General features: G+C 35.9%; 3 protein-coding genes across 3 annotated transcripts in view; all 3 read left to right on the top strand.

Annotated features, from left to right (window-relative positions):
- Positions 1-5,093: 5,093 nt before the first annotated feature.
- LOC107705615 (uncharacterized) lies at positions 5,094-10,407 on the top strand. Its single transcript, XM_016508996.1, has 2 exons — positions 5,094-5,415; positions 9,054-10,407. Exons 1-2 carry the CDS (start codon positions 5,175-5,177, stop codon positions 10,337-10,339), a joined length of 1,527 nt encoding a protein of 508 aa, XP_016364482.1. The 5' UTR covers positions 5,094-5,174; the 3' UTR covers positions 10,340-10,407.
- A 1,889-nt stretch (positions 10,408-12,296) lies between these two features.
- On the top strand, positions 12,297-19,236 carry LOC107705617 (aspartyl aminopeptidase-like). Its single transcript, XM_016508998.1, is given in 14 exon segments — positions 12,297-12,318; positions 12,560-12,650; positions 13,008-13,096; positions 14,234-14,347; positions 14,524-14,649; positions 15,565-15,672; positions 16,491-16,568; positions 16,684-16,764; positions 16,862-16,867; positions 16,869-17,002; positions 17,526-17,565; positions 17,666-17,767; positions 18,279-18,446; positions 18,942-19,236. Coding segments are annotated over 13 exon segments (1,179 nt in total). The 5' UTR covers positions 12,297-12,318; positions 12,560-12,568; the 3' UTR covers positions 18,993-19,236.
- A 208-nt stretch (positions 19,237-19,444) lies between these two features.
- LOC107705616 (receptor-type tyrosine-protein phosphatase-like N) overlaps positions 19,445-23,360 on the top strand; it is a 21,664-nt gene continuing 17,748 nt past the window's right edge. The window contains exons 1-3 of the mRNA XM_016508997.1: positions 19,445-19,677; positions 21,856-21,906; positions 22,603-22,713. Of these exons, the coding sequence (XP_016364483.1) occupies positions 19,602-19,677; positions 21,856-21,906; positions 22,603-22,713 (238 nt within the window). The 5' untranslated portion in view covers positions 19,445-19,601. The remainder of the gene's footprint in view (positions 19,678-21,855; positions 21,907-22,602; positions 22,714-23,360) is intronic.

Genomic DNA, 23,360 nt, shown 5'->3' on the forward strand with positions numbered 1-23,360 from the left:
TATTATTATTTTATTTCAGTTAGTTGCCAAGGCAACATTTCTAATTTTCATTTACTTTAACTTGATGTACAATAACTAAAACTAAAACTGAAATAAAAAAATATATATACATATAAAAAAACTAGACATATTTGAAAAGGGGAAAAAAAACTAATACAAATGACAAAAACACACAACAAAATTGCTAAGACTGTGACTAAAATTAAAATGAAAACTGAAAAAAAAAATCCAAATGAAAACTAATTTAAAATAATAATACAAACTATAATAGCATCTCAATGATACTAAAAGAACACTGGTATGGGCAAGAACATGATCTTTTTGAAATATGTGATCCTGGACCACAAAACCAGTCATAAGTAGCACGGGTATATTTGTAGAAATAGCCAAAAATACATTGTATGGGTCAAAATTACCGATTTTCTTTTATGCCAAAAATCATTATGATATTAAGTAAAGATCATGTTCCATGAAGATATTTTGTAAATTTCCTACCGTAAATATATCAAAACCAAATTTTTGATTAGTAATATGCATTGCTAAGAACATCATTTGGACAACTTTAAAGGCGATTTTCTCAATATTTCGATTTTTTTGCAAATATTGTCCTATCCTAACAAACCATACATTAACTTTCAGATGATGTATAAATATAAATTATTTTAAAAAATCGACCCTTATGACTGGTTTTGTGGTCCAGGGTCACATATGTTCTTTTTGCAGAAAATCAGGATTGGAAAGACATGAAGGTGAGGATAATGACGACAGAATTTTCCTTTTAGGTTGAACTATTCCATTTTACATTCCATTTATTGATCAGAAAAAAAGCATTCACATTGGAATTCCATAAATTACCACACTGATGTCACTGCATCGCTCTGCCATTTGTAAATGTCCTGATAACAGCTTGAGAAAATGTCACATTCTAATATTTTTTATTGCAGCACCTAAAGCTGGTGAACATATGAGCACAGACTGAGCAGAAGGTTTATCCAAGCTGCCTTAAAAAGGAAAGGCATGAACAGTAGAGGAGAAGATGCACGACTGTGTACCTTCTCTGGAAACAGCGGGGGAGATGATCCTCTCCTCCTGCATTGGTAAACTCATTGCGTCATTATTGACAATGGCATTTGCCATGTGTCTATTGAAGGAGAGCAGATTTAAGATGTTAATACACCTCTGAATATAATATAATATAATATAATATAATATAATATAATATAATAATAAAAGTACGTTTCCCACTGGAAGACTTCTTTTGAAACTTATATATTCTTACATTGCAAAGTCATTAAAATATTGATATACTTATAATTAATATAGTTTAGTTTTATTTAACACATTTTACTGTGGGAGGGACAATTAAACATTCTGAACTTTACCTTAACTTGGTTGACGTTAAAGGAATAGTTTACCCAAAAATTTTAATTTACTCACTCTCAGGCTATCCAATATGTAAATGAGTTTGTTTCTTCTTTGGAATAGATTTGGAGATATTTACCATTACATTACTTGCTCACTAATGGATCCTCTGCAGTCAATGGGTGCTGTCAGAAATGAGAGTTCAAATAGCTGATAAAACATCACAATAATCCACAAGTAACCGACATGACTTCTGTCCATCAATTAACATCTATTTCTCTCCTGATTCAGACAAGATTACTTTTTCACTGCAGAAAGCAATTATGGATAGAGGACTCATTTTAACCAGAAGCTACGGTTTGAAGTTAATACATCTTAATAATTGATTTGTTCATTGCAAACATACAGCTTTTTACTTCGCAAGATGTTAACTGATGGACTGGAGATGTGTGGATTACTTGTGGATTATTGTAATGTTTTTATCAGCTGTTTGGACTCTCATTCTGGCAGCACCCATTCACTGCAGAGAATCCACTGGTGAACAAGTGATGTAATTCTAAATGTTTCCAAATCGGTTTTGATCAAGAAACACACTCTACATCTTGGATTGCCTGAGGGTGAGTAAATTTTCATTTTTGGTTGAACTATTCCTTTATTTTGGGGTAAAATTAATATTGCAATTTCTCTCCTGTATTTTCCTTATTTCACATTTAATATTTTGAAATAAAACTATTAGTATAGTTGTAGACTCCTGCTGAAAACTCCTGATTCAGACCTGCAGCATAGGAGAAATAATCTAAGATGTACATGTAATGACAAACCTACAGTATATGTTTCTGCAGATGATCATAATGCTGAAAAGCGGAGATCAAGGCCTGTTTTCATATAAGATCTCTAATATTGTAAAGTGTGCATTTCAGATCTTTTGTAAGCTGATCAAATAAGGCATATAATTGTTACAAGCCTCTGGTGGCTGTCCATGGTTCTTCTCAAACCTATTTATAGACAGTGTAAGAGGACTGGAATTCCATCATTACAAAACCTTCTCTGGAAGCCTTCAGCTGACAGGAGAGAGAGACCACAGGTGACAGAGGATGTAAACATATCTTCTTTTCTTCTACTCTCCCACTCTCCTGTTTATTCGCCTTTTCTCCCATCCTCTTCTATCTCTTTCAGCTCTATATAAGGTGTACAAGCCTCTGAGCTCAGCAAGGGATACTGAGAATGTTTGCTTTGATAAAATAATGAAGATAAGTGTTGTATTTAAAGGTGCTTTCAGCAATGGTTTTCTCCTATAGTGTGACACAAAAACCACGTGAACAGGGCATTTTTATTTCATGATGCTACAATCGCGCCTCTAGGTGTCAGTAAAGTCCAAGATGACTGATTTGTATATTTACTCTTTTTAATTTGTTAGCTGAATAAACACAAAATAAATGCTGGCCAAAATCTATCAAATTGTTATAAACTCAGAGGAGAGGTGTCTTTAAATCCATAGCAACAGACAAAGTTTCTGTTTTCTTTGAAACTGCTTTAATTAGAGAGCGTGACCTTTCACTATCAGGTGTTTATTATTATTCACATAGAAGCAAGAGGTGACATTCCACTTTTGTTCTGTGACTGAATAAAAATGTGCTGTGGCCAAAACCACGTCGCACCCGAAAAGTTCAGGGACATACAGCACATTGCTGTTCAATATCAATATCAATAGGCCTATCAAATAATCAGATATGAGCTTGAAATCTAGCAATTCATGCATTCGATAAAATATTTTCTTTGTTCCTTATTTAGAATGTTATAAGACAAATATGAACATGATATGAAAATTTATATGAATATGCTATATGTTAATGAAGTTTTGTGAATTATCAGTGTAACTTCCTGCTCCAGGGCTGTGTGTGCTCTTGTGTTGGGAAGTGGGTGGGGGTGGGGGGAATCATGTTTCTAAATATTGTAGCCTATGCAACCCGGCAACAGTACACAGACATAGGCATACACACCTAACTATGTAAGTGCAGTTATTTTGTTCATGTACTCATCTCAGGACATTAAAATTATTTTAATGTTGATATGTGTTTCTGTGGTTATTACATTTTGAGTGAAAGCGTTTCCTTGCGTTTCCATGGTTTACTTTCTCATACCTGAATTATATTATATTATATTATATTATATTATATTATATTATAACCTTTTAAAGTTCTTCTTCTTTCTAGCCCTAAAAGTGTCTGGGGGTCAGAGACCATAAATCAAAGAGACTCCAAACTTGGAAGGATGATCCCAAACGGCAGACAGGCACACATCGGTCTGACACTAGGTGGCGCTATAAAAGGGCTATTTACGTTTTAGATAACTCTGGAACCGTAAGGGCTAGAAACAAAATTCCTTTCAGTCCTTCAGTCAAACCCTACAAAACAAATATCTCTAATTTCATTCAAGTCAATTTTTCCACCATTTTAAATTTTCTGAAAAATCTAAATTTTCCAACTCCTCCTAGGCGAGACCCTATTTTAAAAAAAAGTTAACATAATAATTTATGTGTCCATTTTTTTGAAAGTAAAAGTCAATTCTGGTGCATTGCCTATTTTAACTAACGGACTTATTGTATATAAGGTCCAAATTTAAAGAAACAGAAGACATGAGGTCTTAGGCTACCACAAGTTGTGTCATAGGGGGTGCTATAACTGAAAAATTCTAAATCCATAACAGTATGTTCAATCAAGTTGAAATGAAAAGTTTCTTTGGGGTAAAAGGTAATATTATAATGAAAAATACTTTGATAAATCAACAAATATGGCCACCAGCAGGCAATCAAATTACAGCAACTAATAACATGCTAGTATAAAATCTGTTTATCCACCATTGTAATTTTCTGCAAAACATATAGGCCTACCTTTTCGAACTCTTCCTCAAAGCAAGCCCGTAGCTGGAGTACGGAGGGCCCCGGCTGGGGGCCCCACAGCGATTTCTACCGAGCCCCTTAAATTAATAGGCATTTCAATTAACAGATTTCACAGAGGCCGTAATACCATTGTTGTCTAAAAGCAGACATGCCAGGATAATACATTTTTGTTATATTATTCTTTATTTCCTAAAATATCTAAATATTTTCTAAAATGCAAAATCGTTTCATTTTCCTGTCCACAAAATTGACATGTAACGTTATATGAAATGTTCAACTTAAATCTTTCCAAAACATTTTTAACTGGATAAATCCTATGTAGTATTTTATAAGACACTTCTTTAATTTTGTTTTTACAGAATAGTATAGTCTCTGGGTGTATAATGGGAACGTGACGTCAGCAGAAGCAAGCAACGCACGCAAGGCATTGTGGGATTTTAGGACACGGAAGCTGCATAGAGACGGGACAGTAGGCAGACTAATAGGCATTTCAATTAACAGATTTCACAGCGGCCGTAATACCATTGTTGTCCAAAAGCAGACACGCCAGGATAATACATTTTTGTTATATTGTTCTTTATTTCCTAAAATATCTAAATATTTTCTAAAATGCAAAATCGTTTCATTTTCCTGTCCACAAAATTGACATGTAACGTTATATGAAATGTTCAACTTAAATCTTTCCAAAACATTTTTAACTGGATAAATCCTATGTAGTATTTTATAAGACACTTCTTTAATTTTGTTTTTACAGAATAGTATAGTCTCTGGGTGTATAATGGGAACGTGACGTCAGCAGAAGCAAGCAACGCACGCAAGGCATTGTGGGATTTTAGGACACGGAAGCTGCATAGAGACGGGACAGTAGGCAGACATCAGAGTTTCTATTATTGTTCAACTAAAACACGCAGGAATGGTGAACGCTTGCTGTGTTATCAACTGCAAAAACCGTTCTCAGGACCGACGTGGAAAACGCATTTTAAATGGAGTACGATTTTTCAGCTTTCCAGCTTGGAAGCATCACCTTGGAACTCAGATGTCTGAGTTAACAAAGAGGCGTCGCATGGCATGGGTATCAGCCGTAAGACGCAAAGACATCACCTTCGACAACATTTTCCGACATATGCTTGTGTGTTCACGGCATTTTCTCTCAGGTAAGTTATAATCAAAACACATCTAACTGTTATGTGGTTGCCGCTAGCAATGCAAACATGGCGAAGAGTTACACAGCTAACTTTGCACAACTGCATAGATTCACACACTACCGGTCAAAAGTTCACGATTTTTAATGGTTCCGGAAGAATCATTGTGCTCACCAAGGCTACGTTTATTTGCGTTTATTTATTACTGTATAAAACAGTAAAATAGTAATATTGTGAAATATTATTGTAGTTTAAAATAACTGTTTACCGTTTCACTATACAATGTATTCCTGTGATGGCAAAGCTGAATTTTCTGCAGCCATTAACTTACTCAAGTCTTCAGTGTCACAAGTAGTGTTGGAAAGAGTACTAAGAAATTGCACTTAAGTAAAAGTATTGCTACTTAAGGAATAATTTACTTGAGTACAAGTAATAGTACTGAAAAATAATATGACTCAAGTAAGAGTAAAAAATTAGTTTGCTGAAAAACTACTCAAGTTACTGCGTTACAAATTACTTTAGTATTATTTTTCTATTTTTACCCCAAAATGAGACGATGTGAGCATTATGGAGCAGGGTTATCCCTGACACTTGTGTACTTTAATGTCTGTTTCACAAGTGAGACCCGGGAAATCCTTTATGAACAAATGCATCAGATATCACTACAGCTGAATAACATGCAGATAGAGATGCTTTGACTGATGAAACGTGGAAGACAATAAACCTATACTGTAATAAATGTTATGTCAGTTAGCACTGCATTATTCATATACTATATTATCAGGAAATGAAGTGAAATTACCTATTTTTAACTACAGCAATAGCAGGATGCATTTGGCCATTCCAATCAAATGTCTTAAAAAGTGAAGCCATCGCGTTTCGATCGTTCCCAGGTGGCTGGTCCCAGTATAGGTCATAAACCCCGCCCTCTCCATGTAATCTAATGGGACATGAGACAAACTAAATAATTAAATTTCACTTCAAATAATTTTTTTCCAAAGATGGCTTTTGTCATTTGATTTGTGATACAAAAACGTCTGGAGATCTTAAAGGTTTCTTTCCAGTTGACATCTTGAAATTGTGATCTCCAAAAACCAATGGCTAAAGGAACACTGGAAATTTGGCAAATCTCTCTAAGATAATTATTGTTACATTTTTGTTCTTTTATATTTATGCCTTCCAGTTTAACACTGAAATCTAAATTTGTTTTTTCGACTATATCATTTTCTATTAATTTCCTAAGTTCTGAAGGAATGGCATTAATTACCATCATATACTCCTTGACAGGTATATAAAATGAAATTTTTTCTAAAAACTCTGAATATGTAAGCGCATGACCATTACTATTATTCAAACGTTGAGAAACCAACAAAATATTTGTTCTAAACCAATTAACCAAAAAAAGAGATTTATTTTGCTGTGTAATGTATTTATTATGGTGGCTTCACTTTTCTTCAGTGGAAGAGATTGAAGGTGCATCATCCATCTTTTTTTACAGTCTATGATTCCAATCCATTAGGGATTTCCCATAGACTGGGATTTCCTTCTTCTTTAGGTTTTAAAGGCAGCTTGCATCCTAGAAGTTGCATTACTGCCATCTTCTGGAATTATATTACTACTACACCGATTAAAACATCAAATCCCCCTCACCAGTCTTGTATTATTAATATTCAAGAAAGTTTGAGGGTTAGATTTTTTGCTAAAATGTGATTTTGAGGTTTCCAAATTGCCAATTAAGCTTTCAAAATTCCACAAACAGATTTTGTATTATTGGAAAATGATATTCACCCAAAATTTTACACCGCATGGTTCTACATTGTGGAATAACAGAACCATTACAATAAAGAGAAAGACAGTATTCAAACATCAAAACACTCTTACGTATTCAAATGTATCTGTTAAACTGCCTGAGTTAAAGATTGGAGAAGTATATATTGGGGACAAAAAATGTAAGAACAAAGTAATAGGGAATGTATTAAAATGTAAATTATTTGCAGACTTCAATACACCTTCAAAATTAAAACAATTTGAAAATGAAATATTTAAAAACAAATTCTGTAATTATCTTAAATGGCCAATTCTACCTAAAATGAAGGATATTCAGTTTAGGATTATTAATAATGTGTATCCAGCTGCCGAAATTTTACGGAAAAGATTCCGTTTTGAAGTAGATCCTTGTGTTTTTTGTTTAGAAGAGCCTGAAACCATTGAACATTTATTTTTTTCTTGTCCAGTCACATTGAAGTTCTGGCAGGATCTTTACAGCTGGCTAAATATTGATATCAACACTGATATTCCATCACTGAATTTGTTTCAGGTTTTGGTTTTTGGTTGTGCAGATGGTCTTTCGAAAAACATGTCATTGATGTTAAACATTATTATTACAATGGGTAAATATCATATACACAAAAGTAAGTGGAATAACAGTAAACCCTCTTTAAATTGCTTTAAAAATGAATGTAAAAAATACTTAGAATCTTTAAAACACTTATCCAAAGATAATCAATCCCTTGGGGAATTGTATATAACCATGTATGAGTCTCTTTCCTTTTAAGACTGGCAAGATTTTGTATCCTTTATTTTATTTATTTATTTATTTTTTCCTCCTTGAAACCCCCTCAAATGTTTAAAGAATGTTTGTTTTGTTTATTGTTATTGTATGTAGAGATATACATATATACACACATGGAAATTTATGTATGATGGAGACGTGATTGGTAAAGTGTATATTTTGTCATATGCATTTTATTGTTCCCCATTTGAGTGTGTAAATTGATACTGTTCAATAAAAAAAAGTCTTGTATTTTTAAGGAAGCAGAACAGATATTTCCTTCCGTGACTTTTTCCTCCACATTCTAATATGTCCTTTAGTCCACGACAAGATCCTTCAGAAATCATTCTAATATGCAGATTTGGTGCTCAAGAAACATTTCCTATTATCACTGCTAAAATACAGTTTTTGCTGCTTAATATTTTACTTAATACCTAAACTTTTATACAGCAGTGTAAGTAAGATTATACAGTATATGTATGGTTATTCATTTCATTTCATTTATTTATATAGCACAAATAAACACAACAGGAGTTGACCACAGTGCTTTACAGAATATAAAACTAAGATACAGATAAAGAAAGAAAGCAATAAGACATAAAAATAAATAGAACATAATTAAGAATTGCTAAAAAGCTCGGGCCAGAAGATAAGACTTTAACTTCGATTTAAACTCATGCACGTGTGTGTGTAATATTGTGCAAGGACGCATTTGATCAAATTGATGTTGATCAAAAGTGATGTAAAGGCTTTAATAATGTTAAATGTTAAAATAAATGCTGTTCTTTTGAAAATGTATCATGGTTTCCACAGAAATATTATGCAGCAAGAAAATTCAACATTGATAAGAACCATTATTAATAAGTGATAATAATTGAGCACCAAATCAGCATATTAGAATGATTTTTGAAGGATTACTGGAGTAATTAAGACCGAAGTAATTCAGCTTTGCCATCTTAAGAATGAATTACATTTTAAAATATATCCAATTATTTTAAATTGTAATAATAATGAGTCACTTATGTTAAAAAAAAATCTTGATTATTTCAAACTAGCTAGTTTGCCTAATCAAAGAAATTCTGTCTTTTCTTTTAATCAGGCAAACCAGCCTATGAAATGCTTGAGTGTCATCCCGACTGGGCACCGTCATTACATCTCGGGCACACAGAAGTCAAAGCAGTGCATCCTGAGCGGTTTAGCCGTAGGACAAAGAGACAGCAAGGTCTCAAACAGAACACTGCTGCACCTGCAACATCACCAGCTCTACCTGACCTGAAATTGGAGATAGATGAAGATGTACCACTGGTTAAAGATGAACCACCGGATGAAGATGGACCACCAGATGAAGATGGACCACCGGATGAAGTTTCACAGAGGTTACAGATGGATGAGGCTGCACCAAAGTACGACCTTGTAGAACAGCAGGAATGTAGTTTTTGTAACTGCAGACGTGCTGAAATTAACCGCTTATTAGAGGAGAACAGGTTATTGAAGGAAGAGCTCTCTCAAAAGACAATGTCTGAGGATTTTTTGGGAGATGATGACAAGAAGGTCAAGTACTACACTGGACTGCCATGTTTTGCTGTTCTGATGGGTGTGCTGACGCAGCTTCTTCCCTGCCTACCACAGACAAGACGCAAACTTTCGCCTTTTCAGATGCTCTTCTTAACTCTGATGCGCCTCAGGCTGAATCTGCCAATCCAGCACATTGCACACCTCTTCTGCATAGATCAAAAGACTGTGTCCACCACGTTCAGAGACACCTTAGGTGCCATGTTTACACACCTCAGCCCTTTGGTGCACTGGCCAGAGAGACATTGCCTGAAGGGCAGCATGTTGCAACAGTTTGTAGAAGCTTTTGGCAGTCATGTTGCGGTTATTGTGGACTGCTTTGAAATTAACGCTGAGAGAGCATCAAATCAGAAAGCTATAGCACAGACATCTTCACAAAAGCACACGCTAAAGTATCTTATTGGTATTACTCCACGTGGAGCTATTGCTTTCGTTTCTAAAGGGTGGGGAGGTGGTATCAATGTCAAGGATGTGATTGAGAGTAGTGGCCTTCTTGATAAACTATTGCCTGGAGACTTGGTGTTGGTGGATCGTGGATTTGACACCGGGCACAATGTTGGGCTAATGTGTGCAGAAGTGAAAAAGCAAAAACTGGTTCCAAAGGATGAGGAGGAGACACGGAAGATAGCTCACCTCAGGGTCCATTTGAAGAGGGTGATCGGATGTGTGCGCACAAAGTACACCATGCTAAATGAGGCCGTACCAGTGAGCATGAGAGCCCCATGTGAAGATGAGGACATGACATTCCTTGACAAAGTTGTGACTGTGTGCTGTGCCCTAACTAATATGTGCCCTAGTGTTATGAAACTGTAAACCATGACATAAACTGTACATACAACAAAATAAAGGAGAACTGCATATCCTTCATTATCGTGTGGCATACCACGTTACTATAATAAATGATGAAAAATGACTATATTCTGTATTTCTATTTGTGTAATGCTGAAGTAAATGTGTACAGTTCACAGTAAAAAGGCAATCGAAAGGCAATAAATAAATGCCTCTTTGCAACAGTACTTCACAGTCTGCATAAAGCCTTATTTGAGCATAACTAATTAATTGCAGTAGAGAGATGTTATGATCTTAATACAGATGCTGATTTTGCAAGAAATGTATGTGACCCTGCAGTAGTTCTTAGGAATAAAAACTGAACAATGGATAGCCTATAGTCTCAGTGGGAGTGTGGTAAGTTGTTACTTAATGGCATGATTATCATATCTAAATGAGACAAAAATGTGTTTAACAATATGATGTATAGGTTTTGAAACAGGAACAAATAGTTTTGTCATTGAGGCTTTTTAAAATTAATCACAGATCTGTTTAAGAGCTTTAAACTGCTATGTATTGTTCATCTATGTCGACTTGCTGCAACACTGATGAGCATCTGAGTCAAAATCGACAATCATACCTTCTAGCCTTGAGGAGAAGTCAAGACATGATCAACAGTCACTCATCTTGGCTCTCTGATGAACTTTTAAAAGTGTACTTTGTTTTCATTATGTCTTAGAAAGATGCTGTCAGCTTCTACTGTTAAAAAATAGTTTGTGAAAACAAAAGAGTAAAATACGTGAGAGCAAAACTATTGAATAATACCTGAACTGCAGATCATAAATGGGGATATTGTTCTGCTTGAGATTTTTACCCTGACATTAACTTTGGACTAAAGCTTAAATTAATGGTACATTATCCTCTCAATTATTAAGAACATCACAAGGTTTCTTGCGTGGAGATATCAAATAACAGAAAGAAACACTTAACTCTACAATGAAAAAAAAAAACTTTATACTAATTTACTTGTTGTTCCTAAATATGAGTGGTGTAGATTTGGCTTTCTGGACATTTTTTTTTATCTTAATGTTTGAATAGTTACCATTTATTTTTTTTATTTGACAAATTTTTATATTTCATTAAAACATAAAAACGACAATATATTAATATAATATACAATATAATAATGCACTTTTGTTTTTAAAAGTATGAGCTATTGCACCTCCAACCACTAGAGGGCCTTCTTCTGCTACCAGACTACAGCAAATCCTCATAGCTTTCTGCATTCTTGCCCTGAACGTGAAAGTCCACTACTTCATATTAGGGATGGGCGATACCACTTATTTTGCTTTCGATACGATACCGATATACGAGTCTATAATCCATAATAAAGCATCTTCCAGTGAAAAAGTTCATCACCTGTTGTCCTCTCACATCAAAATCCACCAACATGTTTAGAACTGTTTTAGACTATTTTCACAGTGCTTGATTTGTGCATATTTCTCTCCTCATTCAGATGAGACAACTTTTAAACTGGAGAAAGCAATATTACGGATGGAGGACTCGATTTTAAGTTGAAAACATTGTAAGGATGCATTTGTTTCTCACAAACATGCAGCTTTTCACTTCACAACACATTAAAGGGGTCATATGATGCTGCTATAAAGATCATTATTTTGTGTATTTGGTGTAATGAAATGTGTTTATGCGGTTTAAAGTAAAAAAAACATTATTTTCCACATACTGTACATTATTGTTTCTCCTCTATGCCCCGCCTTTTTGAAACGCGTCGATTTTTACAAAGCTCATCGGTCTGAAAAAGCGAGGTGTGCTGTGATTGGCCAGCTATCCAGTGCATTGTGATTGGCCGAATACCTCAAGCCCCTGAACGTGTCCACTACTTCATATGTGCAGGTAGGAAAGCTTGACGGGTAACTTTAAAAGTGCTGTGGCTTGTGCAGAGAATTATATCGTCTTTCTCGTGTAGGATTTCCCATATTCAGCAAACGTTGTTGCATGGGTTTGTAGGTATCGGGTGTGTGTGTGTTTTTTTGCATTTGCATTTTATGTCGTTTCTCTAATATTCACGTCATGTGCTTTTACTAAGTTTACTAAAGCATGATAATAAAAATCTCCGAAACAAGAATACAGCTGGTTTCACGCGGTCACTAATACAGTTGTTGATCTGAAATAGTATCTGTGCATATGACTGGCTGCTTTCTCTGTCTGTACTTATATTTATTGTTTCTTGTATGTTTTACACAGTCTTTCATCATGAAAAGCTCCAAAGAAGCTGTGCAGGCTGCTGCCAAAGAGTTTCTTAATTTTGTCAATAAGGGAGTTTCACCTTACCATGGTAAGAAAGAATGACATGGGATTGAAATGCTGTATATTGAGCTGCAAGCCATGACAATGTAAATTGCATTGAAATGCATAAATTCTACTCTTTTTAGAGTTTGAGCTACGCTTTGTCGATAATAAGATTACCCAGCTTTACAGACTTACTAGGTATGGGTCTTGGACATTGTTCTTCCCTGGCTGATACTCCAGATATGGACAATAGATCTTGATCTAGACTTTGAAAGAATGTTCTTTCACAGGTTTTGTAATGTCACTGTGATGTAAGCATTGTACTGGGAATGTGCATGAGATTAATTTTATGTTACTTTACACTTTGTATATCTAATGTTGACTTTCCTTCTTTGTCTCGCAGTGGTGGAGGAGTGTAAATCTCGCCTGCTGAAGGCTGGTTTTACTGAGCTCAAGGAGGCTGAGCATTGGGACATTAAACCTGCCAGTAAGGTGTGTGTGTGTTCTTTAATCTTAACTTATTTCAAAAATGAAAATTTGCTTTAAATCCAACATGTAGATGAGTTTGTTTCTTCACCAGAACAGATTTGGAGAAATTTAGCATTACATCACTTGATCACCAATGAATCCTCTGCAGTGGATAAAAACATCACAATAATCCACATGACTCCAATCCATCAATTAGATTTGTGTGAATTGAAAAGCTGTGTGTTTGTAAGAATCAAATCCATCAAGTCATTTTAACTTTAAGCGGTCGCTTCTATACAAAATACGAGTCTATAATCCATAATAAAGCATCTTCCAGTGAAAAAGTCCATCACCTGTTGTCCTCTCACATCAAAATCCACCAACATGTTTAGAACTGTTTTAGACTATTTTCACAGTGCTTGATTTGTGCATATTTCTCTCCTCATTCAGATGAGACAACTTTTAAACTGGAGAAAGCAATATTACGGATGGAGGACGGATTGACGGCACCCATTCACTGCGGAGGATCTATTGGTGAGCAAGTGATGTAATGCTAAATTTCTTCAAATCTGTTCTGATGAAAAAACTTCTTCTACATCCTGAATGGCCTGAGGGTGAATAGATTTGCATTAAATTTTAATATTTGGATGAACTATTCCTTTAATAAACTCCTACATCGATTTTAAGTTGAAAACATTGTAAGGATGCATTTGTTTCTCACAAACATGCAGCTTTTCACTTCACAAGACATTAAAGGGGTCATATGATGCTGCTAAAAAGAACATTATTTTGTGTATTTGATATTACGGATGGAGGACGGATTGACGGCACCCATTCACTGCGGAGGATCTATTGGTGAGCAAGTGATGTAATGCTAAATTTCTTCAAATCTGTTCTGATGAAAAAACTTCATCTACATCCTGAATGGCCTGAGGGTGAATAGATTTGCATTAAATTTTAATATTTGGATGAACTATTCCTTTAATAAACTCCTACAGCTGGGGGAATGACTTTTAAAGGTGCATATTATAAAAATAATCATAAAATATCTTTGGCCATATGTAGCTTAGTCTGTTATTTCTATACAGAATGAGAAACAACTCGGTGCTGCTCATATTAAATATCTTTTCACTCTATTCACTGTAATCTTTTTCTTTCCAGTACTTTGTTACCAGGAATTACTCCACCATTATTGCTTTTGCTGTCGGTGGTCTCTACAAGCCTGGAAATGGTTTTTCCATGATCGGGGCTCATACGGACAGTCCATGTCTGAGGGTGAGAAGAAAAGACACAAGATGCTCTGTGATGCTTTAATATAGATGAAATATCATCAGTTCTCTTGAGTGTTCCATAGCGGTGTACAGTAATTACATTATAGCTGTATTCCACATTAATGAAAATAGAGGATGTATGCAGGTGTCATTCGTAATTTCTTGTGCACGTGTGCTTAGGTAAAGCCACGCTCTAAGAAGACAAAGTTGGGCTTCTTGCAGATAGGAGTGGAGTGTTATGGAGGAGGAATCTGGAACACTTGGTTTGATCGTGACCTGACCATCGCAGGTCGTGTAATGGTTAAGGTAAGCCTCTGTGATGTGTGTATTCCTCTGTGATACAGAAATGTAAAACATACCCAGGTTCCTTTGAATCCTTCATTGTCAGTAGGGCTGCACGATAAATCGCATGCGATATTTAACGCGCATCTTGTCAGTAAAGCCATTCTGTAATCAGCAGTAAATCTCTTGTCAGTGAACAACGGCTCTGTGTAGTTAATGCTGCTCCATGTGAAAACCCGCAGGTGATGGAGATTTACCGCTGATTAAAGAACCGGCTTTACTGACAAGATGCGCGTTAAATATGCGCGTTAAATATTGCATGCGATTTATCGTGCAGCCCTAATTGTCAGTGAATAACACTCACTTTTACAAGAGTTGTCTGTTTGTATATTTTTGTGCCTGATAGGTTCTTGAGGAAGCTCAAACATGCTTGCGTGACATGTGAGAACAAACCTCATTGGTTCTCGCACACCAAGCAAGAACGGTTCGTAACTGATGACAGAATTTTCATGTTTGGGCAAAAAAATCCCTTTACAATTCTGGCCAATACAATGAGCTGATAATTATTTTCCTGTTATAACCAATATTAAAATTCTTTAAATCATAAATTCAGTTGTTGAAGAATGCTACAAATGTATTTAGCACCACAGCATTATAATATACAGTATAAAAAACTGATAATTTAAGATTTGCTTAAAATTACATTTAAGATTGTTATTAAAACATTCATATTTTTAAATATTAATTTTAAGCAAATGTTAGATAATGGCAAAAGCAGTCTAAATGTAAAAACAAGGTACGTGAGCATGCACAATAAAATATTGACTGTTTTCCGATCACATTTCTAAGACAAATATCAATTGATGGCAATAGGTAACCAATCCTTATTAAAAATAAAATGTTTTATGAACACTTCTCTAATTATTTTGCTGTGTTAAGGCAGAGAAGCATCACCCTGCGCTGATCCAGATGCTGTGTGGACATCTCGGGGTCGAGCCAAATGCTTTACTGGACTTTGAGCTCTGTCTGACAGACACGCAGCCTGGTGTAAGTCTCTTTGTCTTCTTGTTAGACTAATACCCAAAAGATTTCAGTTTTGCTTTCTAGTCTTTTTCTTTTTTTGAGCTTTTGCACAAAATTGTGCTGACATAAAGAGGATTAGTATGCAGGGTACATTTGTGCTCGGCAAAGAAATGTTAGATAATGGCAAAAGCAGTCTAAATGTAAACACAAGGCACGTGAGCATGCACAATAAAATATTGACTGTTTTCCGATCACATGTCTAAGACAAATATCAATTGATGGCAATAGGTAACCAATCCTTACTAAAAATTAAATGTTTTATGAACACTTCTCTAATTATTTTGCTGTGTTAAGGCAGAGAAGCATCACCCTGCGCTGATCCAGATGCTGTGTGGACATCTCGGGGTCGAGCCAAATGCTTTACTGGACTTTGAGCTCTGTCTGACAGACACGCAGCCTGGTGTAAGTCTCTTTGTCTTCTTGTTAGACTAATACCCAAAAGATTTCAGTTTTGCTTTCTAGTCTTTTTCTTTTTTTGAGCTTTTGCACAAAATTGTGCTGACATAAAGAGGATTAGTATGCAGGGTACATTTGTGCTCGGCAAAGAGGATTTCTGTTATTTTTACCTGACTGAAGAAAAGCCTTTAAATGTAAGACTGGGACTACCAGCAGAATGAAACATTACTTTAGAGAATCTCAAAGGAACAAGACTTAAGAGCTCTAATAGCTCTCATTTCCATATGATTTACACATAAAATAACGGGCAGAGTGTCAGCAGTGGGTTCTCACCGGGGCTTTTTAACTGATTATCATGAGTTTTGACATGGTTTTGTGCTCTGCAGGCACTAGGAGGTGTCTATGAAGAATTCATCTTCTCTCCTCGTCTGGACAACCTGCACAGTTGTTTCTGTGCTCTCACGTTACGCCTGAACACAGAGATCAACATCTTATTAAATATTCAGTCATTCACCCACTCAAAAATTATCTGAGGAGTGATGATGAATAATTAATACAGAATTATGTCCTCTCTCCCAGGCTCTCATGGACTCCAGCACACCTGATTCTCTAGCAAAAGATCCAAACATCCGTGTGGTTACTCTATATGACAACGAAGAGGTGAGACAACAAAAGCAAATATTATGAGCAAATGTCGATTCTGAATCCATCATGAGTCTCCTCATCCAAATAATCTGGCTTTTTTATTTATCAATAGGTGGGGTCTGAGAGCTCTCAGGGAGTTGATTCTGCGGCGTCTTGCTTCAACGCCTGACAATCTGACCGCCATTCAGGAGGCAGTGCCACTGTCCTACATGATCAGTGCGGACATGGCACATTTTGCACACCCTAACTACCAGGCAGTCTGTCACTATGGTAACTTGTTTGTTTCTATGGTAACACTTAAATTAGCAGTTTTTTTCCCTGGTACAATTTGTCATCATTGTGGTGACACCAGAATTTGTGGTTTTGTTTTAATAACAATCACATTTCCCAGTCATGAGAAACACCTGGGAATATCAAGAATTTTAAAGTAGTTATTTTCAGTCTTGGGAAAATGATGAATGTATAAAATGTCACGTCATGGAGATTTCTAATATATATATATATATATATATACACAACTATTCAAAAGCTTGGGGTTAGTGAGTTTTTAAGAAATACAAATTGGCTTACATTAAACTTATTAATTGGATCAGAAGTAACAGTAATGACTTTTACATTGTTACAAAAAATCTTCTGTTTCAAATAAATAATTTGAAACAAATTTATTGTGGTTTCCACAAAAACATTAAGCGGTACAATTGTTTTCAACTGATAGTAATGTTGAAAACAATGTGCATAGTAATGTATGATATACACATGTATGATTCTCCTTACAGGGAGAAACATGAGGAAAATCACAGGCCTGCATTTCATAAGGTAACAAACACACACACCAGCACCTCCTCAATGAATCATTCATGAAGACCTCAGCAGAGCCCAATCAGCTAAATCTCTCACATTGTGTGTCCTGGATCAGGGTCCAGTCATAAAGTTTAACAGTAACCAGCACTATGCTACCACTGCTGTAACTGCTGCCATATTACGAGAGATTGCTGGAAAAGTGGCCGTACTTCTACAGGTAAGCAGAACATCCCCCCCTCCTCCCTTATATTTCATTACATCCTGCTTCACCATCTGTCCTTCCCAAGAATCTTCTGCCATATAAACCAGTTAAAGTGATCCTCATTATCTAAGCTAAAATTAGCATCACTGTTCTGAAGAAGTGAAATCCAAGACAAGGAAATTGATTACTATTGTGTGGTTTGTTTTTGTTGGTAGGCATTTAGAGTCTTTGTTGATGTTTGTGTATATCAAGATAAAATGATCTATCTACAAACCATCTAGCAACAGGTTGCTCACAAGACCGTGTGGGATTTATAAACAGAAGAGTGTAGCAGAGGAAAAAGATCGATCTCGGAAAAAAAAGAAAGTCTTGCTTTGGTCACCAGGACACCATAACCCCCCTTTGTATACACAATTAAAACTGATAGAAATTAGCTCTCTTCTATCTGTGTGGAATGGACATTGATATTACAAACAGCATGACATGTTACTGTTTCGTCAAGTAAAAGCTCCTTTTTTTTACACAGGATGTGATGGTCAGGAATGACAGTCCATGTGGAACAACGATTGGGCCGATTTTAGCAGCTCGTTTAGGAATGGCAGTTCTTGATCTCAGGGCACCTCAACTTGCCATGCACTCCATTCGTGAAATGTGCTGCACAACGGGAGTTCTCCAGACCACCACCCTCTTTAAGGTAAATTTACAAACAATTTTTAAAAGGCCCGTCATTTTTGACCAGGAACACCAAATTAAGTAAAGGATTTTCAGCACTGCACAAGTGTTAAATAAGTAGTTAAAAAATACAAATTTGGTATTTTACTTTGAATTTGTAATTTCTTTTAATGTCATTTCAAATCTGTATGACTTTGACATGGAACATGGAACACAGGAGAAGTTGGCAAAAAATCAGCATCATAATATTGAGTTTTTGGTGAAGAAGTTATTCTGACAGGTTTTATATATTAAAAAGATCTAACACATAAGAATGATTTTAAAGCCTCATACTCCATTCGTTGTAACTGTGTAGAAAGGAGTGACCAGTACAGTTTTTTCAATTTCAACTTTTCTGTATCATGGAAAAAGAAACAACATGAGGATGAATGTTTGGGTGAACTGTACCTTTAAGGATTGTCTTATGAATGTTTGCCAAGTCTGTTTTGGGTTGTTCTAACTGTGTTATAATATGCAGGGCTTCTTTGAGCACTTCCCCTTTATAAGAAGCACAGTAACTGTGGACTAGACTGTGAGAGGGACTCACCAGAACCACACAGATGGGATTCATGGACGTCATTAATAGGGAAATCAATATCACTTTTTCCACTTTCATTCATTTTGACATCATATCCATCACTGCCATCTGTCTATTTCTTTACAAATGTCCATTCATTTATCACTTGGTGAGTTTGCACACTCCTATACTGTGGCACTTGAGAAGTGTTGCCATACACTCTACTTTGTGAAGTTGTTAATAAAACCAATAAACTTGTGCCTTGTTTTCATGTCTTCCATTAATGCTATTTTCTGAGCATGTTATGTGCCTTGAAATTGTAAGCATGAAGTCCAAACCTCAGACCAGTAATGGCCATTATGATGTAATTTGTGTATTACTCAAAATAACTGCATTACTGTACTGATTGTCGTGCCCACTTTCCGGGTTTTCTGTCTGTCCGGTCCTCTCACCCCCTCCCTTCGAGAGCGCACTGGTGCTCCTTCTCGCAAACACTCATCTTTATCGCACTCTTACCCAAGTCTCGTGTTTTTGGAGTTTGGCACACGCGCAACATTACACTGGTCGCTATCATCTAAATATGTCGTAAACGAGGATAGAGAACAGAGAAGCCGAGGGAAGATGAAATCGGCGCGTCTGTGGATGCTTGTCTGTTTGGCGGCTGCGTGTTGTCAGCTTGGCACCGGTGATAGATACGGTACGTCAAGAGCACGAGCCACAGGTTAACTTCAGCTGAATGATGCATGATTCAGCTGCGGAAAATTATTAGTATTAAACACCAGCTTTTAGTATGGACGTCCCCTCCCCCTTACATCAAATGCATATGCAATATATACTTTCGAATTTTTTTTTTTTTTACTTAAACGTTTACAATGTGACATTTATCATCTATAGATGCATTACGAATAAGTAAAAACCGGTTATGTTCGGATTCTGATCACCTGTACGATCGGAAGCATGACAATTTGTTACGTGCATTTAATAGAATTTTGTCAAAGAAAATCGTGTGTGCTTGCTGTAAATGTTGACGTCGATGAGATAAAACCTCGTCTCGGGTGGGATGAATGGCAGCTATTGAAAATGTTTCATTGTGGGAAATGTGCTTCATGTTTTCACTTATTTTCTTTAAGATGATGACGACAGTTCAATTACTATTTTAATTAATAGTATTCAATTAGTCTTATTATTCGAGCCTGCATGTACTATTATAAAACTAACTTTGTGGTGATTAGTAATTAGTGAAATCGGGGGTTTATTGAGAATATTAGAAAGCCTTTTTGTATTTAAAGCTTTTAATACTTAAAAAATGTCTGAAGTGTGAAAAATGTCAATTTATTTTCGGTATTTTGTATTTTATTTGCATTATTTTTTCTTGTTTATTTACTGTATTATATAACATTCGTATTCTCTGGAAAAGGGGATGGCAGCGTATAGCGATCTGGCGACATCAGATAACGACATGATTCATAGACCCCGCGATAACGCAGCCTACACTGCCAGTCTAGTAGAAATGTATAACTGCTAACGAGCTGCCTGCTGTGTTGGGAAGAGTTAACACTGTTTTTATTCTGGTATACTATATGATTATGTCGTGTCATTAATTACTTATGCCGCGATAGTTTCAACAACCCTCTGCCTTCATGGACATTTTACGACTTTCATACATGGCCATAGTCCATTGCTGAGAGGTCTTGTTCTGTTTCTTGTGGAGTAAGAATTCAGCACCATGGACAGCGGAAGTAGTCAATCTGTAATAGCGCACAATGGGTCGATTTGGCAACAATTGCTTCAAATTGATTTGAAAGTTGATGGGGCGTATGAGTGCGAGGGGGGTCGGAGTGCATGTTTCTTAGAGAGCTTGTATGTTCGCTTGTGCATTGCATTTGTATTAGCTCCTCTTCTGCAGGCTGACTCACCACTGACGAGCCATCCCACGTCATTCTTATAACAGCCGTCACTGTGAGGGCGCACGTCACTCAGAAGCATACAAAACTCTATGGGAATGTCTTATAAAGCTTGGAGAGAGCTGTTGTGTAGGAAGGCGAACAGTATAAACATTGATTTGCATGTGTCAAAGGTGGCAGAAGAGATTGTAATTGTTGGTTCAACTTCCAGATTAAGAAAGGAATCTTGAGGGATGTGTTCAAGTGAGAAGGAACTGCACAATAAGCTCCTCTCCTCTCCTCTTGCCTCATATACAATCTCAGTAAGACTTTACATTTATTTTGATAGAAGAGGCGTACAGCAGACTGGAGCAGGAACTCCCACTCGTATAACCAACTTTCATCCCAATGATTCAATTATGTATGACGAGTTTGTCTGCCCAACTCTTAAGTGTGTGTATGTTTGAGGAAGCACAAGGGTACTGGAGGAAATGGAAGGTTGGCAGAGTGTGCAATATGCTTTCAAACAAACATGAGCAATTGACTTGTCCTATATATTGATATTGCACTTTTTTTCTTTCGGTTATTTGTCATTCTTATGTGTAAAGATGCAGATGGCAGTTGGAGTCACTCTTGCTTGTTTTGTCTCGCACCATTCTGGCAAATCTTTACTAATGCTCGTTATGGTGGTTGGTCATTATTCCAAATCATTACTTGTTTGTTTCTATGGTGTTAAATTTACTGACAGCATCTGATAACCAATTATATACACTGACATATGGTGCTGAAATTGTCAGTGTGCTGGTGGTCTGTATTTAGCTCTTTCTGGAACTGTAACTCATATCTATGGGATGTTTGTGATGCTTGAGCTAGTATAAATCTTGAAACAACCTGCTCACATATGAGGAGAGGGTCTGTGTTGGTCTATTTTGTCAGAAAAACAATTACCCTTTCATACTCTCTCTTCTCTTTTTCTACTTTTCTCTGTCAAGGTTGTCTGTTTGATGAAGGCCTGTGCTCCAGTAGTCAGGTTTGCTGGGATGGTGAGTGCTGCCATATTTAATTTCAGATTTTGAACTTTGTACAATGTTACTCATTACTGGAAAAAGATGAACAATAATGATAAGACTTACCGTATTGCCTCAGAGTCCCTGGAACAGTTGTGTAATTATTGCACAACATAATAGCATCAGCACCGTCCTTCAATCATTTATGTTTTATTTGGCTTTCATGCATCAGTCTTGTCCTCTTTTTGTTATTTTGTGTGTATATAATTACCTTAATTGTCTTGCTTTATTATCATACTGATAAATCTACTGACTTTATTACAAAAACAATTACTGTAATGATTATTGTGTGTAGGTTTGATCTCTGACTATTTTGTAGCTGTTAGTTAAAGCTGATGTGTGCAGTAGAGTGTGTAAAAAAAATCATTGACTACACAGTAAACACTTACTTTCACCAGCACCTGGTCTTACCCAGTCAGTGTTCTTCAACCGTTTCCATGGCAACTGTGACATCACACAACTTCACCCTCGCCGTAGTCTCTGTATATGTCAAATAGAAGCAGAAAGAGCAAGGGTGAGAAAGTGAAAAAAGGAAGAGATCCTCAGAGAAATGTTTATAATAACATGGTGTGTACTTTTAAATACATTAAATAAAAATGCAGTTTGATCTCAGCAGACCATGTCCACTTTCTATATTCCTAAAAGAGACAGGTTTCTATATGTGTGTTACAGATGAGCTGTTTGGTCAGTGTCTTACACAGAAGCAGGAAAGGTTTCGCTACAGGGTGACTGCAGTTTTACTGGACAGACTGCAGTCATTACTGCAAACGCTTATGAAGGATGGTGAGTTTCACATGGAAATTTTAAAATGCTTCTTCAGTGCAGAATGAATTACTTAGCAGTTAGCACTCTTCCTGCTTGTACAAATAATGGTTGCCATAGAAACAACACAATGTAAACACAATGGGCAAAGTGACGATTCAACCACCGGCATGTGACAGAAAATCGTCCTCATGTTGCCACAGTAACCAAGGTCAAATGAATAAGTAAATATATGCGTAAATGTACCAGGGTCAATGACATGATGCCCATTTTTTGTCTGGATCTATTAATTTAATAAAAAAATGCAATTCATAGAAATGACAACCACTTCTTAGAATGTTTTTAATTTCTTAATTTCTTTTTTAAGGCATAAAAAGCCTTTTTAATTTTTTAAAAGAAAACCTTATGATGATATATCATAGAGAGAACTACTTCAGACAATTGTGAATCCTTACCTTGTGAAACTCTTGAAAAGCTTATTTTATGCAAAATAATGCTTATTTTATATTTGTGCAATCATTAATCATTATTTATTTTTTAAGCTTTCAAATATATATATATATGTATACCTTGTATACATTTAAATAAATATATATATATATATATATATATATATATATATATATATATATTAGTGGTGTCAAAATTAGCGCGTTAACGCAGGCGAT

The sequence above is a fragment of the Sinocyclocheilus rhinocerous genome, unplaced genomic scaffold (assembly GCF_001515625.1).
Source record: "Sinocyclocheilus rhinocerous isolate Xijiao unplaced genomic scaffold, SAMN03320098_v1.1 scaffold504, whole genome shotgun sequence".
Classification (NCBI taxonomy): domain Eukaryota; kingdom Metazoa; phylum Chordata; class Actinopteri; order Cypriniformes; family Cyprinidae; genus Sinocyclocheilus; species Sinocyclocheilus rhinocerous.

Excerpts from the sequence above, each read along its gene's own strand:
- LOC107705615 (XM_016508996.1), top strand. The coding sequence starts at position 5,175 with ATGGTGAACGCTTGCTGTGTTATCAACTGCAAAAACCGTTCTCAGGAC. Across the intron at positions 5,416-9,053 it reads TTCACGGCATTTTCTCTCAG|GCAAACCAGCCTATGAAATG; the intron begins GTAAGTTATAAT and ends TCTTTTAATCAG.